At 43.4% G+C, this 18,614-nt stretch overlaps 1 protein-coding gene across 2 annotated transcripts in view; it reads left to right on the top strand.

Moving 5' to 3' along the window:
- The window catches only part of ABI1 (abl interactor 1), a 216,405-nt gene that overhangs the window by 147,230 nt on the left and 50,561 nt on the right, over nucleotides 1-18,614 (top strand). For both annotated transcript variants that reach the window (XM_033931414.1, XM_033931413.1), the window contains exon 6: nucleotides 3,249-3,349. In XM_033931414.1, coding sequence (XP_033787305.1) covers nucleotides 3,249-3,349 — 101 coding nt within the window. The remainder of the gene's footprint in view (nucleotides 1-3,248; nucleotides 3,350-18,614) is intronic.

The following is an 18,614-nucleotide window of genomic DNA, read 5'->3' as shown; positions in this document are numbered from 1 at the left end:
CGCAGGCTCCGGCAGCTTGAACAAGTTACTCTACACTTAAAATGCGCTGTGAAGGTAAGGGGGAGGGAGATGCTCGGACCGTGCGAGGGCTGCTGAAGGGCAGTGAGGTGGCGAGAGGGAGTGGTGGAAAGGAAAGGAACAGACACTGAAGGAGAACAGATGCTGAAAGGAAATGGGGAATAGATAGTGGGGAGAAGACGCTGAAGGGAAATGTGGAAGAGAGAGTGGGGAGAAAACGCTGAAGGGAAATGGGAAACAGCGAATGGGGAGAAGACACTGAAGGGAAATGGGGAACAGCGAGTGGGGAGAAGATGCTGGAAGGGAAGAAGACAGAGATGCCAGACTATAGGGGGAGCAGAGGGAAGAAGATAGGTGCCAGACCAATTGGGGGGAGGGGGTGAAGGGAGAGGCACAGTAACAGAGCAAATGGAAGATGCAGAGAGAAGACAGACAGTGGATGGAAGGAATTGAATGAGAAGATGAGGGAAGCAGAAACCAGACAACAAAGGTAGAAAAAAAAATTTCTATTTATTTATTTTTGCTTTAGGATAAAGTAGTATATTAGTTGTGTTGATAAAAATTTATAAACAAAATCCAGCTAGCTGAACATCTCTTTCTCTAGTTCAGCAGCCAGAACTTTGATTTATAAGGAAGAAATAAGCTAAATATTGCAGTACTGAGGCTTGTATGGTTGCTGCAGGGATAGTAGTCGCAGGGATGGGGCAGGATCAATGGTAACAGGGCGGTGACAGGGATGGTGGTTGCGGGGAAAGGGCGGTGACAGGGACAAATTTTTTCCCCGTGTCATTCTCTAATTCCACATGCTGGAGAGTTGTCATCAGTTTTCAGCGCTTCCCTTTGGGTTGGCAGCAGCGCATCTTTGCCTTCGTACCCTGAGGTTGTGGGTTCAATCCCAATCAAAAATTATACAGGATTAAGAGAGATCAATCTCAACACTCACAAAAAATACCTCTCTTATAGAAAAGCACTCACCGCTGTTTCTATTTATAAAAGAGATTAATAACACAATAAGAGAGGTATTTTTTTGTGAGTGTCAAGTCACTTAATCCCCCCATTGTCCCAGGTACATTAGATAGATTGTGAGTACACCAGGACAGACAGAGAAAAATACTTGGGTACCTGAATAAATTCATGTAAAACTGTTCTGAGCTCCCCTGGGAGAATGGTATAGAAAATTTAATAAATAAATGGTGGTGGTAGTAGCGCATCTTTGCAAGTGCATCCATATCCAGATGATTGGCTGATCAGTGCTCCTTCATTATCAGTAAATGGCTCAAGTGGCCATTTTATCAGCATGTATTGCCTGTGGTAAGCAATCTCCTTGAAAGCACATTCCACAAGAGGCATGTCTTCTTCGTTGGTGGAAGCTCGGGTGATTTTGCCTGGGGAGATTTGTAGAGCAGTGACCTGGTCCACTCTGCATATGTTCTCCAAATATTACAGAGTGGATGCAGCAGCACGGGAGGGCACAATCCTTGGGCCCTCAGTATTATGATCAGGTGCAGAGGTCCCGCCCTAGATTTCTGGGACTACTTTTGTACGTCCCTACTGTCCAGAATGACACACCTATTGCACTAGAAAGATAAATTAGGTTCTTACCTTGCTAATATCTTTTCTAGAAGACAGGTGTGTTATTCTGGAACCATGCCCTGTTAGTATTTACTCTGCCTGCCTACTGTCTGTCAGGAAGTTCAAGTCAAAACTGAAATTTTGATGTCAGATGTTAAGGGTATGAAGATTAATATATTGCTATAACACATTGGAGGAATGTTTAAGCTCTATAAATGTTTCTGATAGGTATGGTTATTTCAATGTTTTGATTGTTCAATTAAAATGTTTAACATGTTTGTTATACTTTCAGAGCAGAACAGATATGTAGTAAAGAAGTTTCCCTGTACCCCTCCTTTAAATGTGTTCCTATATAGAACTATTTCCTGCTTTGGTACAAACTAAAGGGGGCAGCAGAGCCCTCTGAAGAAGGAAGTTGAAAACCTGGAATGGATTCCTTCTGCATGACTCACAAAAAGGGACAGATACTCTACTGTCTAGAAAGACACACCTATCTATTAGAAAAGATATTAGCAAGGTAAAACTGTAATCTTGTTTAATGCATTGTAAGTGTATTTAAAATTAAAACTTCTGTAAATATAAACTCCACTTATCCCCCCTTTACAAAACTGTAGCATAGTTTTTAATGCTGAGTAACAGCTTTGACACTCATAGGAATTCTTTGATTGTTGGAGCTGATACTGCCGCGGTCGGCTCTAAAAACAATGCTACGGTTTTGTAAAAGGGGGTTAATGTCTTAAATTTTGAACAGTCCCTTAAATGTGACATGGATATATATCATACCATACCATATAGTTTCTTAGACCCTGCAAAATTTCAACAGGGATTCAATGGCTTTACTATATATATATTTGTAAATATTTGTAGTACCAAATTTGAGTGTGTATGTATATATATATATATATATATATATATATATATATATATATACACTCAAATTTGGTACTATAAATATTCAAAATTACTTAATGGTCAAAAAAATATCTTTAACTTTTTTTTCTGAACTGATAATACAATTCTAGTTGACCCAAATTAATAGTAAACTATTCCACACTTTGAGTCTTTGATATTCAAAAGTAGAATCATGTAATTGTTTACGGCAAACATACAGAGGAGAAGGAAATTTAATTTAAAACGCTGCATCAACCTTAAATTGTTAAAAGATTTCAAAATAATATAAAAAATTAATCCACTAGAGTTTAATCTATATATAGCCTTAGAGACCATACAAGCAATCTTAAATTGGAATCTCTTTTTCAATGGCAACCAATGTACTTCTTTCAAAAGTGGACTAACCCTCTCAAATTCATTTAATTGAAAGATTAATCTGGCCGCTTTGTTTTGGAGCAGCTGCAATCTCTTATACTCCTCTTTTAAACCACAATAAAGACTATTACATTAATCTAAATATAGAAACAAGACAACTTGTACAACAATTTTAAAGCTAGCCTGTCTTAATACTGATCTTATTGTCCTTAATTGCCTTAATCTAAAAAGAACCCAGAAGACAAGTTGATCCACCCAGTAAGGTCAATTTGGATTAATGATAAAATTTCCTAGTTACTTATAACACAACTAGTTTTTATCAGAGGTGAGATATGATGTCCAAATTTGATATTTTGTCTTGTAATTAAGCATAGTTATGATTTGTGTTGCAGTGGTAGTAGTGGAGGAAGTGGAAGTCGAGAAAACAGTGGAAGCAGCAGTATTGGCATTCCCATTGCCGTGCCTACCCCTTCTCCACCAACTGTTGGGCAAGGTATTCATCTGCTTTTACTATTGTCTTCACTTACAGCCTCATTGGAGAACACGTGTATACCTACCTCACAAACTGCTTTTAGTGAAAATGAGATTCTACATGTTATCCTGTGGATAAACTCACTGACTAAGTCTTAAGCATTAAACCTGATCAAAAGTAAAATATGAATGTTTGATATATCATGGTGTGATTAAAATATAACAGAGCAGAAATTGTTCTGCAGCTTATTTAAGCACACAAAAAAAAGCAATAGCTAAAGTCTTCAATAATGCAAACCCAGTGCTTGCCACTTTGCATGTCAGCTTTGAAACGCCAAAGCCACAAAAAGGCAGTATACAAATCCCCATTCCCTTATTCTCCTTATTTCATAGCCCCTTACAACCTAATTTGTCTCCATCCTCTTGTCTCTATCATCTTTATCTCTACCCAAATGATATCCCATTTTAGGACATCTCAATTGCGGCAACACAGATGGTTCTCACAGACCTCAGAAAATGAAACAGTTTTTATTGAATATGCATGGGACTTCTATACAGTACACACCAAATAAATCAGTAGATATATAATTCACAATTACATTCTCCTTGCTGAAGGAACAATAATTAACTGAAGGAAAAAGCTTCAGATAAAATTCAAAGGTTTACTGCTCGGGTTATATGAACAAATCATTATTTTCACTTACATAAGAACATAAGAAGTTGCCTCCACTGGGTCAGGCCAGAGGTCCATCTCGCCCAGCGGTCCGCTCCCGCGGTGGCCCATCAGGTCTATGACCTGTGAAGTGGTTTCTGACCCCCTTCTATGACCTACCTCTAGTTCTATCTGTACCCCTCAATCCCCTTATCCTCCAGGAACCTATCCAAACCTTCCTTGAACCCCTGTAAAGTGCTCTGGCCTATCACATCCTCTGGAAGCGCGTTCCATGTGTCCACCACCCTCTGGGTAAAAAAGAACTTCCTAGCATTTGTTCTAAACCTGTCCCCTTTCAATTTCTCCGAGTGACCCCTAGTGGTTGTGGGCCCCCACAGTTTGAAAAATCTGTCCTTATTCACCTTCTCAATGCCCTTTAGGATTTTGAAGGTTTCTATCATGTCCCCTCTAAGTCTCCTCTTCTCCAGGGAGAACAGCCCCAGCATTTTCAACCTGTCAGCGTATGCAAAATTTTCCATACCCCTTTTCAGTTTAGTCGCTCTTCTCTGGACCCCCTCAAGTACCGCCATGTCCTTCTTGAGGTACGGCGACCAGTACTGGACACAGTACTCCAGGTGCGGCCGCACCATTGCGCGATACAGCGGCATGATGACTTCCTTCGTCCTGGTTGTGATACCCTTTTTGATGATGCCTAGCATTCTGTTTGCTTTCTTTGAGGCTGTCGCACACTGCGCCGAAGGTTTCAATGTTGTGTCCACCATCACCCCCAGGTCTCTTTCAAGGTTGCTCACCCTTAGCATTATTCCCCCCATTTTGTAGCTGAACCTCAGGTTCTTTTTCCCTATATGCATGACCTTGCATTTCTCTACGTTAAAACTCATTTGCCACTTTTTTGCCCATTCTTCCAGTCTCGTTAGGTCCCTTTGCAGGTCTTCACAGTCTTCCGTGCTTCTAACCCTGCTGCAGAGTTTGGTGTCATCAGCAAATTTGATAACCTCACATTTCGTCCCCGTCTCCAGGTCGTTAATAAATATGTTGAACAGGAGAGGTCCCAGCACCGACCCCTGTGGAACTCCGCTCGTGACCTGTTGCCATTCTGAGTATTGGCCCTTTACTCCAACCCTCTGTTTCCTGCCTGCCAACCAGTGTTTGATCCATCTGTAGATACCCCCTTGCACCCCGTGGTTCCACAGCTTTTTAAGTAGCCGTTCGTGAGGTACCTTGTCAAAGGCTTTTTGGAAGTCAAGGTAAATGATGTCTATGGATTCCCCCTTATCCATCTGGCTGTTTATTCCCTCAAAGAAGTACAGCAAGTTCGTGAGGCACGACCTTCCCCTGCAGAAGCCATGCTGGCTCGCCTTCAGCTGTCCATTGTTTTCTATGTGTTCGCAGATTGTGTCTTTAACCAGTGCTTCCATCATCTTTCCCGGAACTGAGGTCAAGCTCACAGGCCTGTAGTTTCCCGGGTCACCCCTTGATCCCTTCTTAAAGATGGGCGTGACATTTGCTATTTTCCAGTCCTCAGGGATCTCCCCAGTTTTTACAGAGAGGTTACATATTTGGCAAAGTATTTCTGCTATTTCGTTTCTCAGTTCTTTTAGTATCCTTGGGTGGAGGTTTATGACCAATCTCAGTATTAAGTAAAATGATAAAATATCTCATAAATATGATGAATGTGCACTGCAACACTTATCTCATGCAGAAACTGATGGGGCCGTTGTTTCATGTAAGCTTCATCAAGGGTTTTTTGTTGAATGAACATGGCCACAAAGTGATGTACACAGACTTCACTGGTGACAGGCTAAAGCAGTGTCTCTCAAACTTTCTCAAGCTGAGGCACACTAAAGGTAGTGGCCACAGCTTGGGGCACCCAGAAGTGCTTGGATGTCGCTGTGATGACATCATGCGTATGTGTGACATCATCACATTGAGATCAGCATATGTGCAGAGGCCCTCCAGATGGGCCCTGAGATGCCAGTAGGGGATGCCAGCAGGGAAGAGGGCCAGAGAGGAGAGGCTCTGGTGAAAGCTGATTGCCTACAGCAGTGTTTCTCAACTACTTCAAGCTAATGTCACCGGCCAGGGTCTGTGCTAACCTTACAGCGGCCCTCCACCAGGTGGCAGTAAAAGAAAATGAGACACACTTCTGCAGTGAGGCAGAAGCCCTACAGGGGGTGCTGGTTTTAACCACTGAGCACTCCTTCCTTTAGATAACCCAGACTCCCAAAGGCACACAGATACAGAAACACCAAAGAGTTTGGTTTCAAAAATGAAAAACAAAGGTTTATTATATAAGTCTTTTGCACTTAAAGTAATTGCACAGGATAAAGCATATTGAGAAAAACCATAAACAATAATAGCAGTAATAACAAATGATGATAGTTCACTCTTCAATGTAGAAAGACTGCTCAGGATTTGTCAGGTTTCAAGATGGCCGCTGTGGTTCTTGCAGTTTGTAGCTGGGCCATGCCCGGTTTCCAGCTTGTGGTAACTTTCAGGGTTTTCTCCAAAATAAAGCAAAGCAAAAATCAATAATTACTTAAATGCAGTTCTTTAGCACATTGCATAAGACTTTGGTAAATGTTCTTAAAAGCAGGGAAGTTTGTGAACCTCTGCAGTTTAGAAAAAATGTTTTAATTGGCAACTTCCCTTTAAAGCAGGGAGAAAAAAAACTATTCAAGAGAAAAAGGAAAAACACAATATAAGTCCTTTTTGTGGCAGTTCTCATTTAGCAAACACACCCAGCTTCCTAAGTCCTTCACCAGTGGCAAAAGTTTCCAAAGTTCAAAAATAAACTAGAAAATGTCCCCAAACAAACATTCAGTTCTGCTTCTCAATAGTGCTACAGGCATTTAGCTCACTTGTGCCCAACCTTTCTGTGAGGCTTCTATCCAGTCTGGCTATTTGGGAGAGAGCAGTATCAAGCAGCAAAAATATCTTCACCCCTAACTCAGAGGTTTAAGCCAGCTCCTTGGCCTCTCCCAGCTCTTCTTCAAAGGAAAGTGTATCACTCGCCTCCATCAGCTCCTGGTGTGTAGACAGCTCTAGGTCAGATAATTCCCCAGCTTCAGGCACAGCCACCATTTCCACATCATTGCTTCTTTGGTTGCTGGGAGGCAGTTTTCTGGGTTCTGCTCTGCTCCTCCTGGGCAGTGACAAGGGTGCTGCTTCCTCCCGGTTGCTGTTTCCTCTGCTGCTCTCCTTGCTGCTGGCCTCTTTACTGCTCTCTTTGATGCCCTCCTGTATTGACTCAGGGTCAAGTTTAAATAGGGGAAGGTCCTGCCTACACCTGGATGGGATAGGCATGTTCCAATATTCTCTCTGCCTCCCCCTTTGGCGAGACTGAATATTGCAGTCAGGAAAAAAAACAACACTTCTTTTTCTGAGCAGGGGCAAAATGGCTTTTCTGTTTAGCTCTGTGTGCTCAAGGTACTGCACTGGGCTTGCTTGCCAACGATCCAGGCTATGAGAACTGGACCTATGATAGACAGCCCTGCTTGCCTGCTCATCGGGGAAACTATCCTGATGGGCTCTAAACCCCTTTAATCCTGGCTTGCCCTGATAATTCCCCTAGGTGATAAGTCGAGAATGTCACTGGAATTGCCACACTAAGTACCCCTTAAGTCAGTGTCTCTCAAACTTTCTCAAGCCGTGGCATGAGGCACCCAGAAGTGCACGGATGTTGCCGTGATGACATCACGCGTATGTGTGGAATCATCACTTCGACGTCCGTGTATATGCAGAGACCCTCCAGATGGGCCCTGAGACGCCAGTAGGGGGTGCCAGCAGGGAAGAGGGCCAGAGAGAAGGAGAGAATCTGGCGAAAGCTGATTGCTTACAGCAGTGTTTCTCAACTACTTCAAGCTAAGTACCTTCTAAGTCTAACAAATATCAACTGAGTACCCCAATCATAGACCTCCCTAGGCCCACCCAAGCTCTGCCCCAGCCCAGATCCCATCCCCTTTATTAATTGTAATGCAATTTTTTCCATTCATTTTTCATATACACAGCAGATATAAATTCTCAAAATTGACACATTTCAATCACTACAGTGAAAATAAAATCAGCGATCCTCTGCAGGCTGCTGTAATTAGCTTTAAAGGTGAGACCGGGAGGCCAGGGGGGAAGCCAGAGGACGCTAGAGAGAAGGGGGAAACATGCAGGCCTTTGGCAAATCGGGCAGCACTAGTGCTTACCGCATAGGGAAGACAGCTGGCAGGCGCTTCTCTTCCTCCTCAGTGTGCTGCGGCACACTAAGAATCTCAGGAGGCACACAGTTTGTGATACACTGGGCTAAAGTAATAAAAATCTTGGCAATGATTACACACAAAGTTTATAGAACATTGCTGCTGACAAATTTAAACATTGAGCTGTTACGCCTCTGTTTTTGATAGTAGTCTGTCTACTTCCTATACAGTCCCTGCCTCAAGTTCCTTCAGTCTAACTTAATCTGAGATACTGTACTGTATATATGTGGTTTTGGCTGTCTGTGTATTAACTGCTAAAATATTTTCTCTTGTTTTTTCTTAGCAAAATCCTGGTTTCTATTTTTCCTTCACTTAAAAAGAAAAGTCAAATTGAATTGGATATTTTGATCCATCATTTTGACATTCTTCTGAGATAAGAGTGATGCCTTTCTGTGGTATAATGTTGCCATTAGCACACAGCCATTAACAAAAATTAGTGTGTTTTGTAGGTGATTAGTGCAGAATTAGCATGAAAACCCTTATCTGTGAGTGGTAATGGGGCTGTGCTAACTGATTCATGCTGTCACATCCACTTTCCATTCCCCAGACAACTCCCTTCAAGAGAAAGTCAGAAATTGTTTTTAGCAAGTGGCTTCTGTGCGCACATTGGAATTTTAATGCAGGATGCTTCAGTACTTCCCACAATAAGCCCTCTTAAGATGTGCTAAGCACACATTAGCACTTACCTCAGCTCAGTAAAAGGACCCCTAAGTAGAGAATGACACGGGGACTGTTTACCGCGGTAAACCGCGGGTCACCGCAGTAAATCCACAGGAATGGAGACATTTGCAACTGGTTTACTGCAGGAATGGTAACAAGACCTTTTACCGCCCCGTGGGAGCAGTGAAAAGTCTTACTCCTGTGGTAAAACAAATTGCGCCTGTGTCAGACTTGGCATCTTCTACCCAGCTCCTCTTGCGCCTATTTTACCTTCAGGAACCAGCCATGCCACAATGAAGACAGAAGGAACCTAAAACCAAAGCCTGAGACCAATGTGATTTGAAGAATAAAATTACCAGACAACAAAAAGGAAAAAAAAATTATTTTATATTTTGTGATTAGAATATTTCAGATTTGAAATATGTATCCTGGTAGAGCTGGTATTAGACATAACTGGGGACCACAAAGTCCAGGCTGTGCTTCTTTAGCTTCCAGCTGGCTTAGGTTCTCTCTATGACCAGGGGGCAGTTGCCCTAGTTGCACTCCCCTAACATTATTCTTGCCATGTGTGACTAAAGTATTCTGTTAGCTTGATTTTTCTATGTAGCATTCTGTAGTAATTTGGTTTGTTCAGTTTCAAAAGTTTCAAAATAGTGAAGGGGATATTTGTGAAAGGGAGGGGAGATGGGTTTTGTTGAACCTTGCTCTGTTTTATTTGTGTTTATAAAATGACAATTGTCAAAGGAGAAGCTTCCGCCCACACACAAGCAACTGCAGGGCAGGTTTCACCGGCATCAGTTTCTTTTCTAAAGTGCTGTGAAGGTAAGGGGGAGAGAGGGAGATAGATTTGGCCGGAGGTAGGGAAGGCCGCGTGTGCGATCGGTGACTGCGCTCCCTTAAGTTTCTTTACGTCGTGAAGGTAAGGGGGAGGGAGGGAGATTCTCGGGCCACTGAAGGGCGGTGAGGTGGTGAGAGAGAAGGGTGGATGTTGCTGGGACGGGGCGGAGAAGGGGATGGCGGGGACAGGGGTGGGGCGGTGAAGGGGACAGAGCGATGAAGAGGACGGTGGTCTGGTGACGGGGACAGATTTTTTCCCTATGTCATTCTCTACCCCTAAGTTTTCATACCTGAAACAATGGAGAGTTAAGGGCTAGGTTCACTAAGCAAACCGATCGTGTACCGATCGGTTTGCGAGCCCTTTGCGACCAAATTTCCCTCCTGCACTATTCACTAAGGCCTATAGCGATCCGATTCCGATCCTTCCATGCAAATTAGTAAAACCCCATGCAAAATAGCCAAGCGATTGATTCACTAACAATTGCTTGGCTATTTTGAGTCGGGTTTTACTACTGACAAACCCGACTGCTGCAGTCCTGTCGGTAACAGAATTACCGTCAGGTCTGCAGGCTTTTTGGCAGGCCTGCCTGTCTTTTTTTATTCTGTTTTTTTCCATGGCACAGATATTTTGTGTGTGTTACACACACAAAATATCTGCCCCATTAAAAAAAAGAAAAGACAGACAGGCAGGCCTGTCAAAAACCGGCTGAGGGCCCCCCCCCCAATACCCACTCCCTCCTACAACCACCCTGACGCTGCCTTCCCCACGGGCTCCCTGCCTGACAAAAAATGGAAAAAGTTTTTTTTAAAGTTGCAATTCTCCCCCTCCCCCCACGCGCCGATGCCCCACAAAAGGTAGGGTTGCCATTACCCTCCTGGTCTGGCCGCACAAGGACATTTGTGCTGACCTTGAATATATGCTGCTCTGAGAAAGATGTTCTGATGGATTGCCCAATTCCAGAGCTTCAGAGCTTTTTGACAAAGGGAGTGAGATCCCGTCCCTCCCTATTTGTTGACATAGTATATGGCCACTTGGTTGTCCGTCCGGACAAGGACTACGTTGTCGTGAAGAAGGTGCAAAATCAAAGATGAGCTCTGCAAACTTAAGGAGGAATTGGAGGCTATTAAAGCAGCTACAATCACCCCATACAAATATACCAATTTATCACCACTGCCCCAAAGAAGAAAACAACCCAGGAATTAAATGGATCACAGTTGGCTCAGGTAGACTGTGGCTTGTGTCATAGAAACATCCACCTTCACAATTGTTGTCCCTAAAGAATTCCTTTGCTCCATTAGAGCATTGTGATGCTCAAGATAAAAGAACTGAGGAAGAACCAGAACATGTGACTTTAAGCACCCCCAAAGCACATATAAAAAAGCTCAAGATAAAAGAACTGAGAAGGAACAAGAACCAGCTAAAACCGGAAAGTATTGTTGCTAGAGCAGGGATCTCAAAGTCCCTCCTTAAGGGCCGCAATCCAGTTGGGTTTTCAGGATTTCCCCAAAGAATATGCATTGAAAGCAGTGCATGCACATAGATCTCATACATATTTATTGGGGAAATCCTGAAAACCCGACTGGATTGCGGCCCTCAAGGAGGGACTTTGAGACCTCTGTGCTAGAGGATTCCATCATCAGAGGGATTAACCTTGGAACACAGGACAAGGAACTCAAAATAGTGAAATGCCTTCCGGGATCCTCAGCCACCAGGAATGCCAGAAAAATACTGAAAGTAATTAGGGAAGAAGCAAAGAATTTGAACCCTGATATTATTCACCTCGGAACAAACAATCTGGCCAACAATAACTGACTTGCAATGCAGAAAGCTTTTTGGGAGCTTGGACAGTGGATAAAACCTTTTGTAAAGACTAGCTTTTTCAGAAGTACTTCCTACTTATGGAAAGGGAGAGGAAAGAGTACAAATACTGAGAACTTCAATAGGTGGTTCAAAGCTTGGTGTCATCAAAAAGGCGTTAGGTACATAAGGAGGATGGGGCAATACATGAAAAAACAAGAGACTACGGTATATTGTAATGATGGGCTGCACCTTACCATGACAGGAAAAAGAATCCTGGCTGAGAAATTCAGACAATATGTTTGTAAGCATTTAAACTAGAAGGTGGGGGTGGCGTATATATGTTTGAGGTTACTTCCCATTGGACACCCCCAACAAAAGACAAGATTTGATGATAATAAAGAAAGCAATGAAAGCAACAATATTAGCAATTTACTTCCTAGCGATGCAACAGGAAATGAGCTAAAATTAAAAACTATACAAAAAATGAGATTGTTAAGGAATAGTAGTTGGAAAGCAATGACCACAAATGCCTAAAGTCTAAGCAATAAAGTTCATGATCTGCAAGCCCTGATGTTAGAGGCAGACCTGGATATTGTTGCTATCACAGAGACATGGTTCAGTGACTCCCATGGATGGGATGCAAACATACTGGGATATAATCTTTTTAGGAAGGACAGAGATGGTCAAAGAGGTGGAGGAGTAGCTCTCTATGTAAAGACCGATATCCAAGCGACTGAAATGCAGGGGAACTGAGGAGAGGAAGAAACGATATGGATCGTATTGAAAAGAAAAGATGAAACTTCTATTTACGTGGGTGTAGTCTACAGATCTCTGACTCAATTGCAGAAAATTGATAAAGATCTGATTGTGGATATCCAAAAGTTTGGAAAGAGGAGGTGCTGCTGTTGGATGACTTCAATCTGCCGCATGCGGACTGGAATGTTCCATCTGCGGAATCGGAAAGAAGTAGGGAGATTGTGGATGCCTTTCAAGAGGCTCTGCTCAGCAAATGGTGACGGAATCTACAAGGGAAGAGTATCTCTAATGTTTCAGTGGGTGCTCACCTGGGAAATAGCGATCATCAAATGGTTTGGTTTAATATAACAGCTAAAGTGGAGGGCGGCCACACAAAACTCACCTAGATTTCAAATGTACAGACTTTAGTAAAATGGGAGCGTACCTGAAGAAAGAGTTGTTAGGATGGGATGACATAAGGGAAGTGGAAAAACAGTGGTCTAAGCTGAAAGGAGCAATAAAAATGGCTAATGACCTTTATGTGAGGAAAATAAATTAAAACAAGAGAAAAAGGAAACTGAAATGGTTCTCCAAACTTGTTGCGGAGAAAATAAAGGCGCAAAAGCTGGCGTTCGTGAAATATAAAAATACCCAAGAAGAGGAATACAGAAAGGACTTCCAGGTGAAACTGAAAGAAGCCAAGAGAGAGATACATCTGGTGAAAGCGCAAGTGGACAAGCAAATAACTAGGAATGTAAAAAAGGGAGACAAAATTTTTTTCAGATATATTAGTGAAAAGAAGAAGAAGAAAAATGGAATTGCGAGACTAAAAGATGATATGTATCGCTATGTAGAGAGTGATGACGAAAAAGCAAACATGTTAAACAAATACTTCTGTGTTCACGGAAGAAGATCCTGGAGAAGGACAGAGATTGTCTGACAAAGTTGCACACGAGAATGGTGTAGATACCGTGTCATTCACGGAAGAAAGTGTTTATGAACAACTTGGAAAAATTGAAGGTGGACAAAGTGATGAGAGCGGACGGGATCCATCTCAGGATATTGAGGGAGCTCAAGAGAGGTCCTATTAAAGATTTGTTCAACAAATATTTGGAGACAGGAGTGGTTCCTGGGGATTGGAGAAGAGCGGATGTGGTCACTATTCACAAGAGTGGTCGCAGAGATGAAGCGAGAAACTACAGGCCGGTAAGCCTTACTTCGGTTATTGGAAAAATAATAGAAACATAGAAATTGACGGCAGAAAAGGGCTGCGGCCCATCAAGTCTGCCCATACCAATGACCCACTCCCTGACTTTTACTCCCTTAGAGATCCCACTGGATATCCAATTTTCTCTTAAAATCTGACACGTTGTTGGCCTCAATCACTTTCTGAGGTAGCTCGTTCCAATGATCGACCACCCTTTTGGTGAAGAAGTACTTCCTGGCATCACCATGAAATTTCCCTCCCTTGACTTTCAGTGAGTGCCCTCTGGTGACCAAGGGCCCTGTTAGACAGAAGATATCATTTTTCACCTCTATACGTCCTGTAATATACTTAAAGGTCTCAATCATGTCTCCCCTCTCTCTTCGTTCCTCCAGTGAGTACATCCGCAGTTTTTTTAGCCTTTCTTCATACGTGAGATCCCTGAGCCCCAAGACCATCTTGGTAGCCATTCGCTGCACCGACTCAATTCTCAGCACATCTTTCCGGTAGTGTGGTCTCCAGAATTGAACACAATACTCCAGATGAGGTCTCACCATGGATCTGTACAGCGGCATTATGACTTCAGGTTTTCTGCTGACAAAACCCCTAAGGATGCAGCCCATCATTTGTCTTGCCTTGGACGAAGCCTTCTCCGCTTGATTGGCAGCCTTCATATCATCACTGATGATCACTCCTAGATCACGTTCCACCATGGTACTGGTCAAGGTTTCATCATTTAGTGTGTAAGTTCTGTGTGGATTTTTTTTTCCTAGGTGCATCACTTTACATTTTTTAGCATTGAAGCTTAACTGCCAAGTTGAAGACCACTGTTCCAGCTGTCGTAGGTCCTGTGTCATACTGTCAGGCACACTGCTTTTACCTACTATGTTGCATAGTTTTGCGTCGTCGGCAAACAGTGATACTTTTCCTCTGAGCCCTTGGGTCATATCTCCTATGAATAAATTGAATAGAATCGGCCCTAAGACGGAGCCCTGTGATACTCCACTCGTCACGGCTGACGTTTTGGAGGGGGTACCGTTTACCATCACCCTTTGAAGTCTACCGCTTAGCCAATCCTTAACCCATGTAGTGAGTGTATCCCCTAATCCCATCGATTTTAGTTTGTTCAACAGCCTGCGGTGTGGGACGCTATCAAAAGCTTTGCTGAAGTCCAAATATATCACGTCCAGGGACTCCCCGGCATCCAGATGACTAGTCACCCAGTCAAAGAAGTCAATCAGATTTGATTGGCAGGACCTTCCCCTGGTAAATCCGTGTTGGTGTGGATCACGTAGATTTTCTTCGTCTAGAATTTTGTCGAGTTTCTGTTTGATCAGTGTTTCCATGAGTTTGCACACTATGGATGTGAGACTCACCGGTCTGTAATTTTCTGTTTCTGTTCTGCAGCCCTTTTTGTGGAGTGGAATTACGTTAGCCGTTTTCCAGTCCAGGGGTACTCTTCCCGTGCGCATGGAAAGATTGAAGAGCACGGATAGTGGTTCGGCCAGAACTTCACACAGCTCTCTGAGCACCCTGGGGTGTAGATTGTCTGGTCCCATGGCTTTGTCTACTTTTAGTCTTGAAAGTTCGTAATAGACGCTACTGGGCGTAAACTCGAAATCCTGAAACAGGTCATTTTGGCTGTCTTTTGTCTGTAGTTGTGGACCAGCTCCCGGCGCTTCACAGGTGAATACTGAGCAGAAGTATTTGTTTAGTAGTTCTGCCTTGGTAGAATCAGATTCTGCAAAGTTTCCGTCTGATTGCCTGAGGCGTTCTATCCCATCTTTGTTTCTCTTCCTGTCGCTAATGTACCTGAAGAAGGATTTATCCCCTTTTTTAATGTTCCGTGCTAGATCTTCTTCTGTTTGGAGAGCTTAGCCTCTCTGACTGCTTTTTTGACAGCTTTAGATCTGACCAGATAGTCTTCTTTTGCCTCCCTCTTCCCAAGATGTTTGTAGGTGATAAATGCTTCTTTTTTCTTTTTAATGAGTTCCGAAATTTCCTTGTTGAACCATTGTGGTCTTTTGTTTCTCCGGCGTTTGCTTACTGTATTTATGTAGCGGTTAGTTGCCTCGTTCAGGATGGATTTCAGGTTTGACCACATAGTTTCCGGATTGTCGGTTTCTGCATGGTTATGCAGCTCTCGATGGACAAAGTCTCCCATGTTGTCGAAGTCTGCGCCCCTAAAGTTGAGGACCCTCGTCGCTGTTTTCGATTTAGAGAAGCCTTTCCTGAGGTTGAGCCATACCATGTTATGGTCACTGGAGGCCAGCGTGTCCCCTACTGATACCTCCGAGACACTGTTTCCGTTGGTGAGTACCAGGTCCAGTATTGCCTGTTCCCTTGTGGGTTCTAATACCATTTGTTTGAGTTGCGCACCCTTGATGGAGGTTAATATTCTTCTGCTACCACACGTAGTTGCGGAGAGTGTGTTCCAATCTGCATCTGGCATGTTGAAGTCCCCCAACAGTACTGTGTCACCCCGCAAAGTGATGTTCTCTATGTCTTCTATCAATTCCTTGTCTTTGTCTTCCTGTTGTCTTGGAGGCCTGTATACCACACCGAGGTAAAGGCATTGTTCATTCCCTCTGGCCAGGTTCACCCAGAGTGATTCCCCTGTGTATCTAACCTCTGTGATTCTGGTGGTTATGATATTATCCTTAGTGTATAGTGCTACCCCCCCTCCTAACTTGCCCTCTCTTTCCCAACGAAGTAGATTGTAGCCTGGTATAACCATATCCCACCCACGCGAGTCTGTGAACCAGGTCTCGGATATTGCTACTACGTCAAGGTCAGCATTCCTTATCTCTGTTTCTAGTTCCAGGATTTTGTTGCCCAAGCTGTGTGCGTTAACATACATAGCTCTCCAAACTTGTGAAGAGATGCCTGTCCCTGTTAGTATGGTTCCTATTTTTTTGTATATACTTAGGCTCAGAAGTGTGGGTGCTACTTGCTTCCCCAGGGTGGATCCTTGTTGTTCTGGAATGTGTGTATGTACCCTCCCCCAACTTACCTAGTTTAAAGCCTTCCGAAGTAGGCGTGCTAGTCGATGTTCAAATACTTTCTTGCCTTTCTTGGTCAGGTGTAGTCCATCAGATCCCTGTAGTCCTTGTAGCGCCTCTCCGTGGTCTAGGAATCCAAAGTTCATCTCCAAACACCATTCACGAAGCCACTCGTTGGTCCAATGGAAGCATCGCTGAAAGAAAGGATAGTGAAATTCCTAGAATCAAATGAGTTACAGGATCCGAGGCAACATGGTTTTACAAAAGGTGACTGGAGAATTGGATTAAGGACATATGCTAGATGTAATTTACTTAGATTTCAGCAAAAGCCTTTGACAGGGTTCCTCATAGAAGCTCTTAAACAAAATTGACAGGCTGAAGTTAGGACCCAAAGTGGTGACCCCATAGGGTGGTGATTAATGGAATTTGCTCAGAGGAGGGAAAGGTGAGTAGTGGAGTCCCTCAGGGATCGGTGCTGGGGTCAATCCTGTTCAATATGCTTGTGAGCAACATCGCCGAAAGATTAGAAGAAAAAGTTTGCCTTTCTGCAGATGATACCAAAATTTGTAACAGAGTAGACACCAAGGAGTGAGTGGAAAATATGAAAAAAAGATCTGCAAAAGTTAGAAGAATGGTCTAATATCTGACAACTAAAATTCAGTGCAAAGAAGTACAGAGTAATGCATTTGGGGATTAGAAATCGGAAGGCGCTGTATGTTCCGGGAAGTGAGAGGCTTATATGTACGGATGGAGAGAGGGACCTTGGGGTGATAGTATCTGAAGATCTAAAGGTGAAGAAACAGTGTGACAAGGCAGTGGCTGTTGCCAGAAGGATGCTGGGCTGTATAGAGAGAGGCATGACCAGTAGAAGAAAGAAGGTATTGATGCCCCTGTATAGGTCGATGGTGATGCCCCACTTGAGTGTTGAGTTCAATTTTGGAGACCGTATCTGGCGAAGGACATAAAAAGACTTGAAGCGGTCTAGAGGAAGGCAACAAAATAGGTAGGAAGTTTGTGCCAGAAGACGTATGAAGAGAGACTGGAATCCCTGAATATGTATACTCTAGAGGAAAGAAAGGATAGGGGAGATATGATTCAGACATACAAATACTTGAAAGGTATTAACATAGAACAAAATCTATTCCAGAGACAGGAAAATGGTAAAACCAGAGGGCATAATTTGAGATTGAGGGGTGATAGATTCAAGAGTAATGTTAGGAAATTATTCTTTATGGAGAGGGTGGTTGATGCGTGGAATGCACTCCCGAGGGAGGTGGTGGAGAAAGAAAATGGTTAAAGAGTTCAAACAGCATGGGATGAACACAGAGGATCTCTAATTAGAAAATAATGGGTATGCATTAAAGGAACTAAGGCCAGTACTGGGCAGGTTTGCACGGCCAGTGTCCCATATATGGACATTCAGTTGAGGACGGGCTGAGGAGGGTTTCTATGGCTGGGATTGTTAAGATGGGCTGGAGTGAGCTTTGATGGAACCTAAGCACACTACTTTGCAGGGCTCTGTGTTTCTGGGCCAGAAATATTTAAGAAAAAGGATCATTTAAACTAAATTAATTATGGAGCATGTATGGGCAGACTGGATGGACCACTCGAGTCTTTATCTACCGTCATTTACTATGTACAATGTGATGGATCGCCACCCTAAGTCTCTGCCAGAGAACAGACCGCGCCAACCTCCAGGAGGGAGTAGAGGTAATTTTCATCCCTTTCATCATTCTCGCCAGTGCAACCTGAATTCCTCTACCCAGAGCTCCTTCCAAGCAGCAATTTAGCAACCATAAATGCATCCTGCCCTTAGGGTCTCATGTCCACTTGCCCTCCAAAATGTCCCATTGACATCAAGTGGGCAGCTGTACCTCCACACATTGGAGGAAGGCCATTGAAGTTTCAGAGGGGGAGGAAGAACATTTCCTCAGACCAATGAGTTCTGGACATCATCCACCAGATTGAGTTTTTCTTGTCCTTCAGATTTGTTCCTCTGTTATTCCAACCAGATGGCCGGACAAAAGAGGCCAAGATCTGAGCCATACTTCAAACACTCGAAAATATTTGGGCCATAGAACCTGTACCAAACAACAAATCATGCTCAGGCAGATACTCCATGTGCCTC

Source organism: Geotrypetes seraphini, chromosome 2 (genome assembly GCF_902459505.1).
Source record: "Geotrypetes seraphini chromosome 2, aGeoSer1.1, whole genome shotgun sequence".
NCBI classification, from domain to species: Eukaryota; Metazoa; Chordata; class Amphibia; order Gymnophiona; family Dermophiidae; genus Geotrypetes; species Geotrypetes seraphini.
This window is presented reverse-complemented; position numbering and strand designations above follow the sequence as displayed.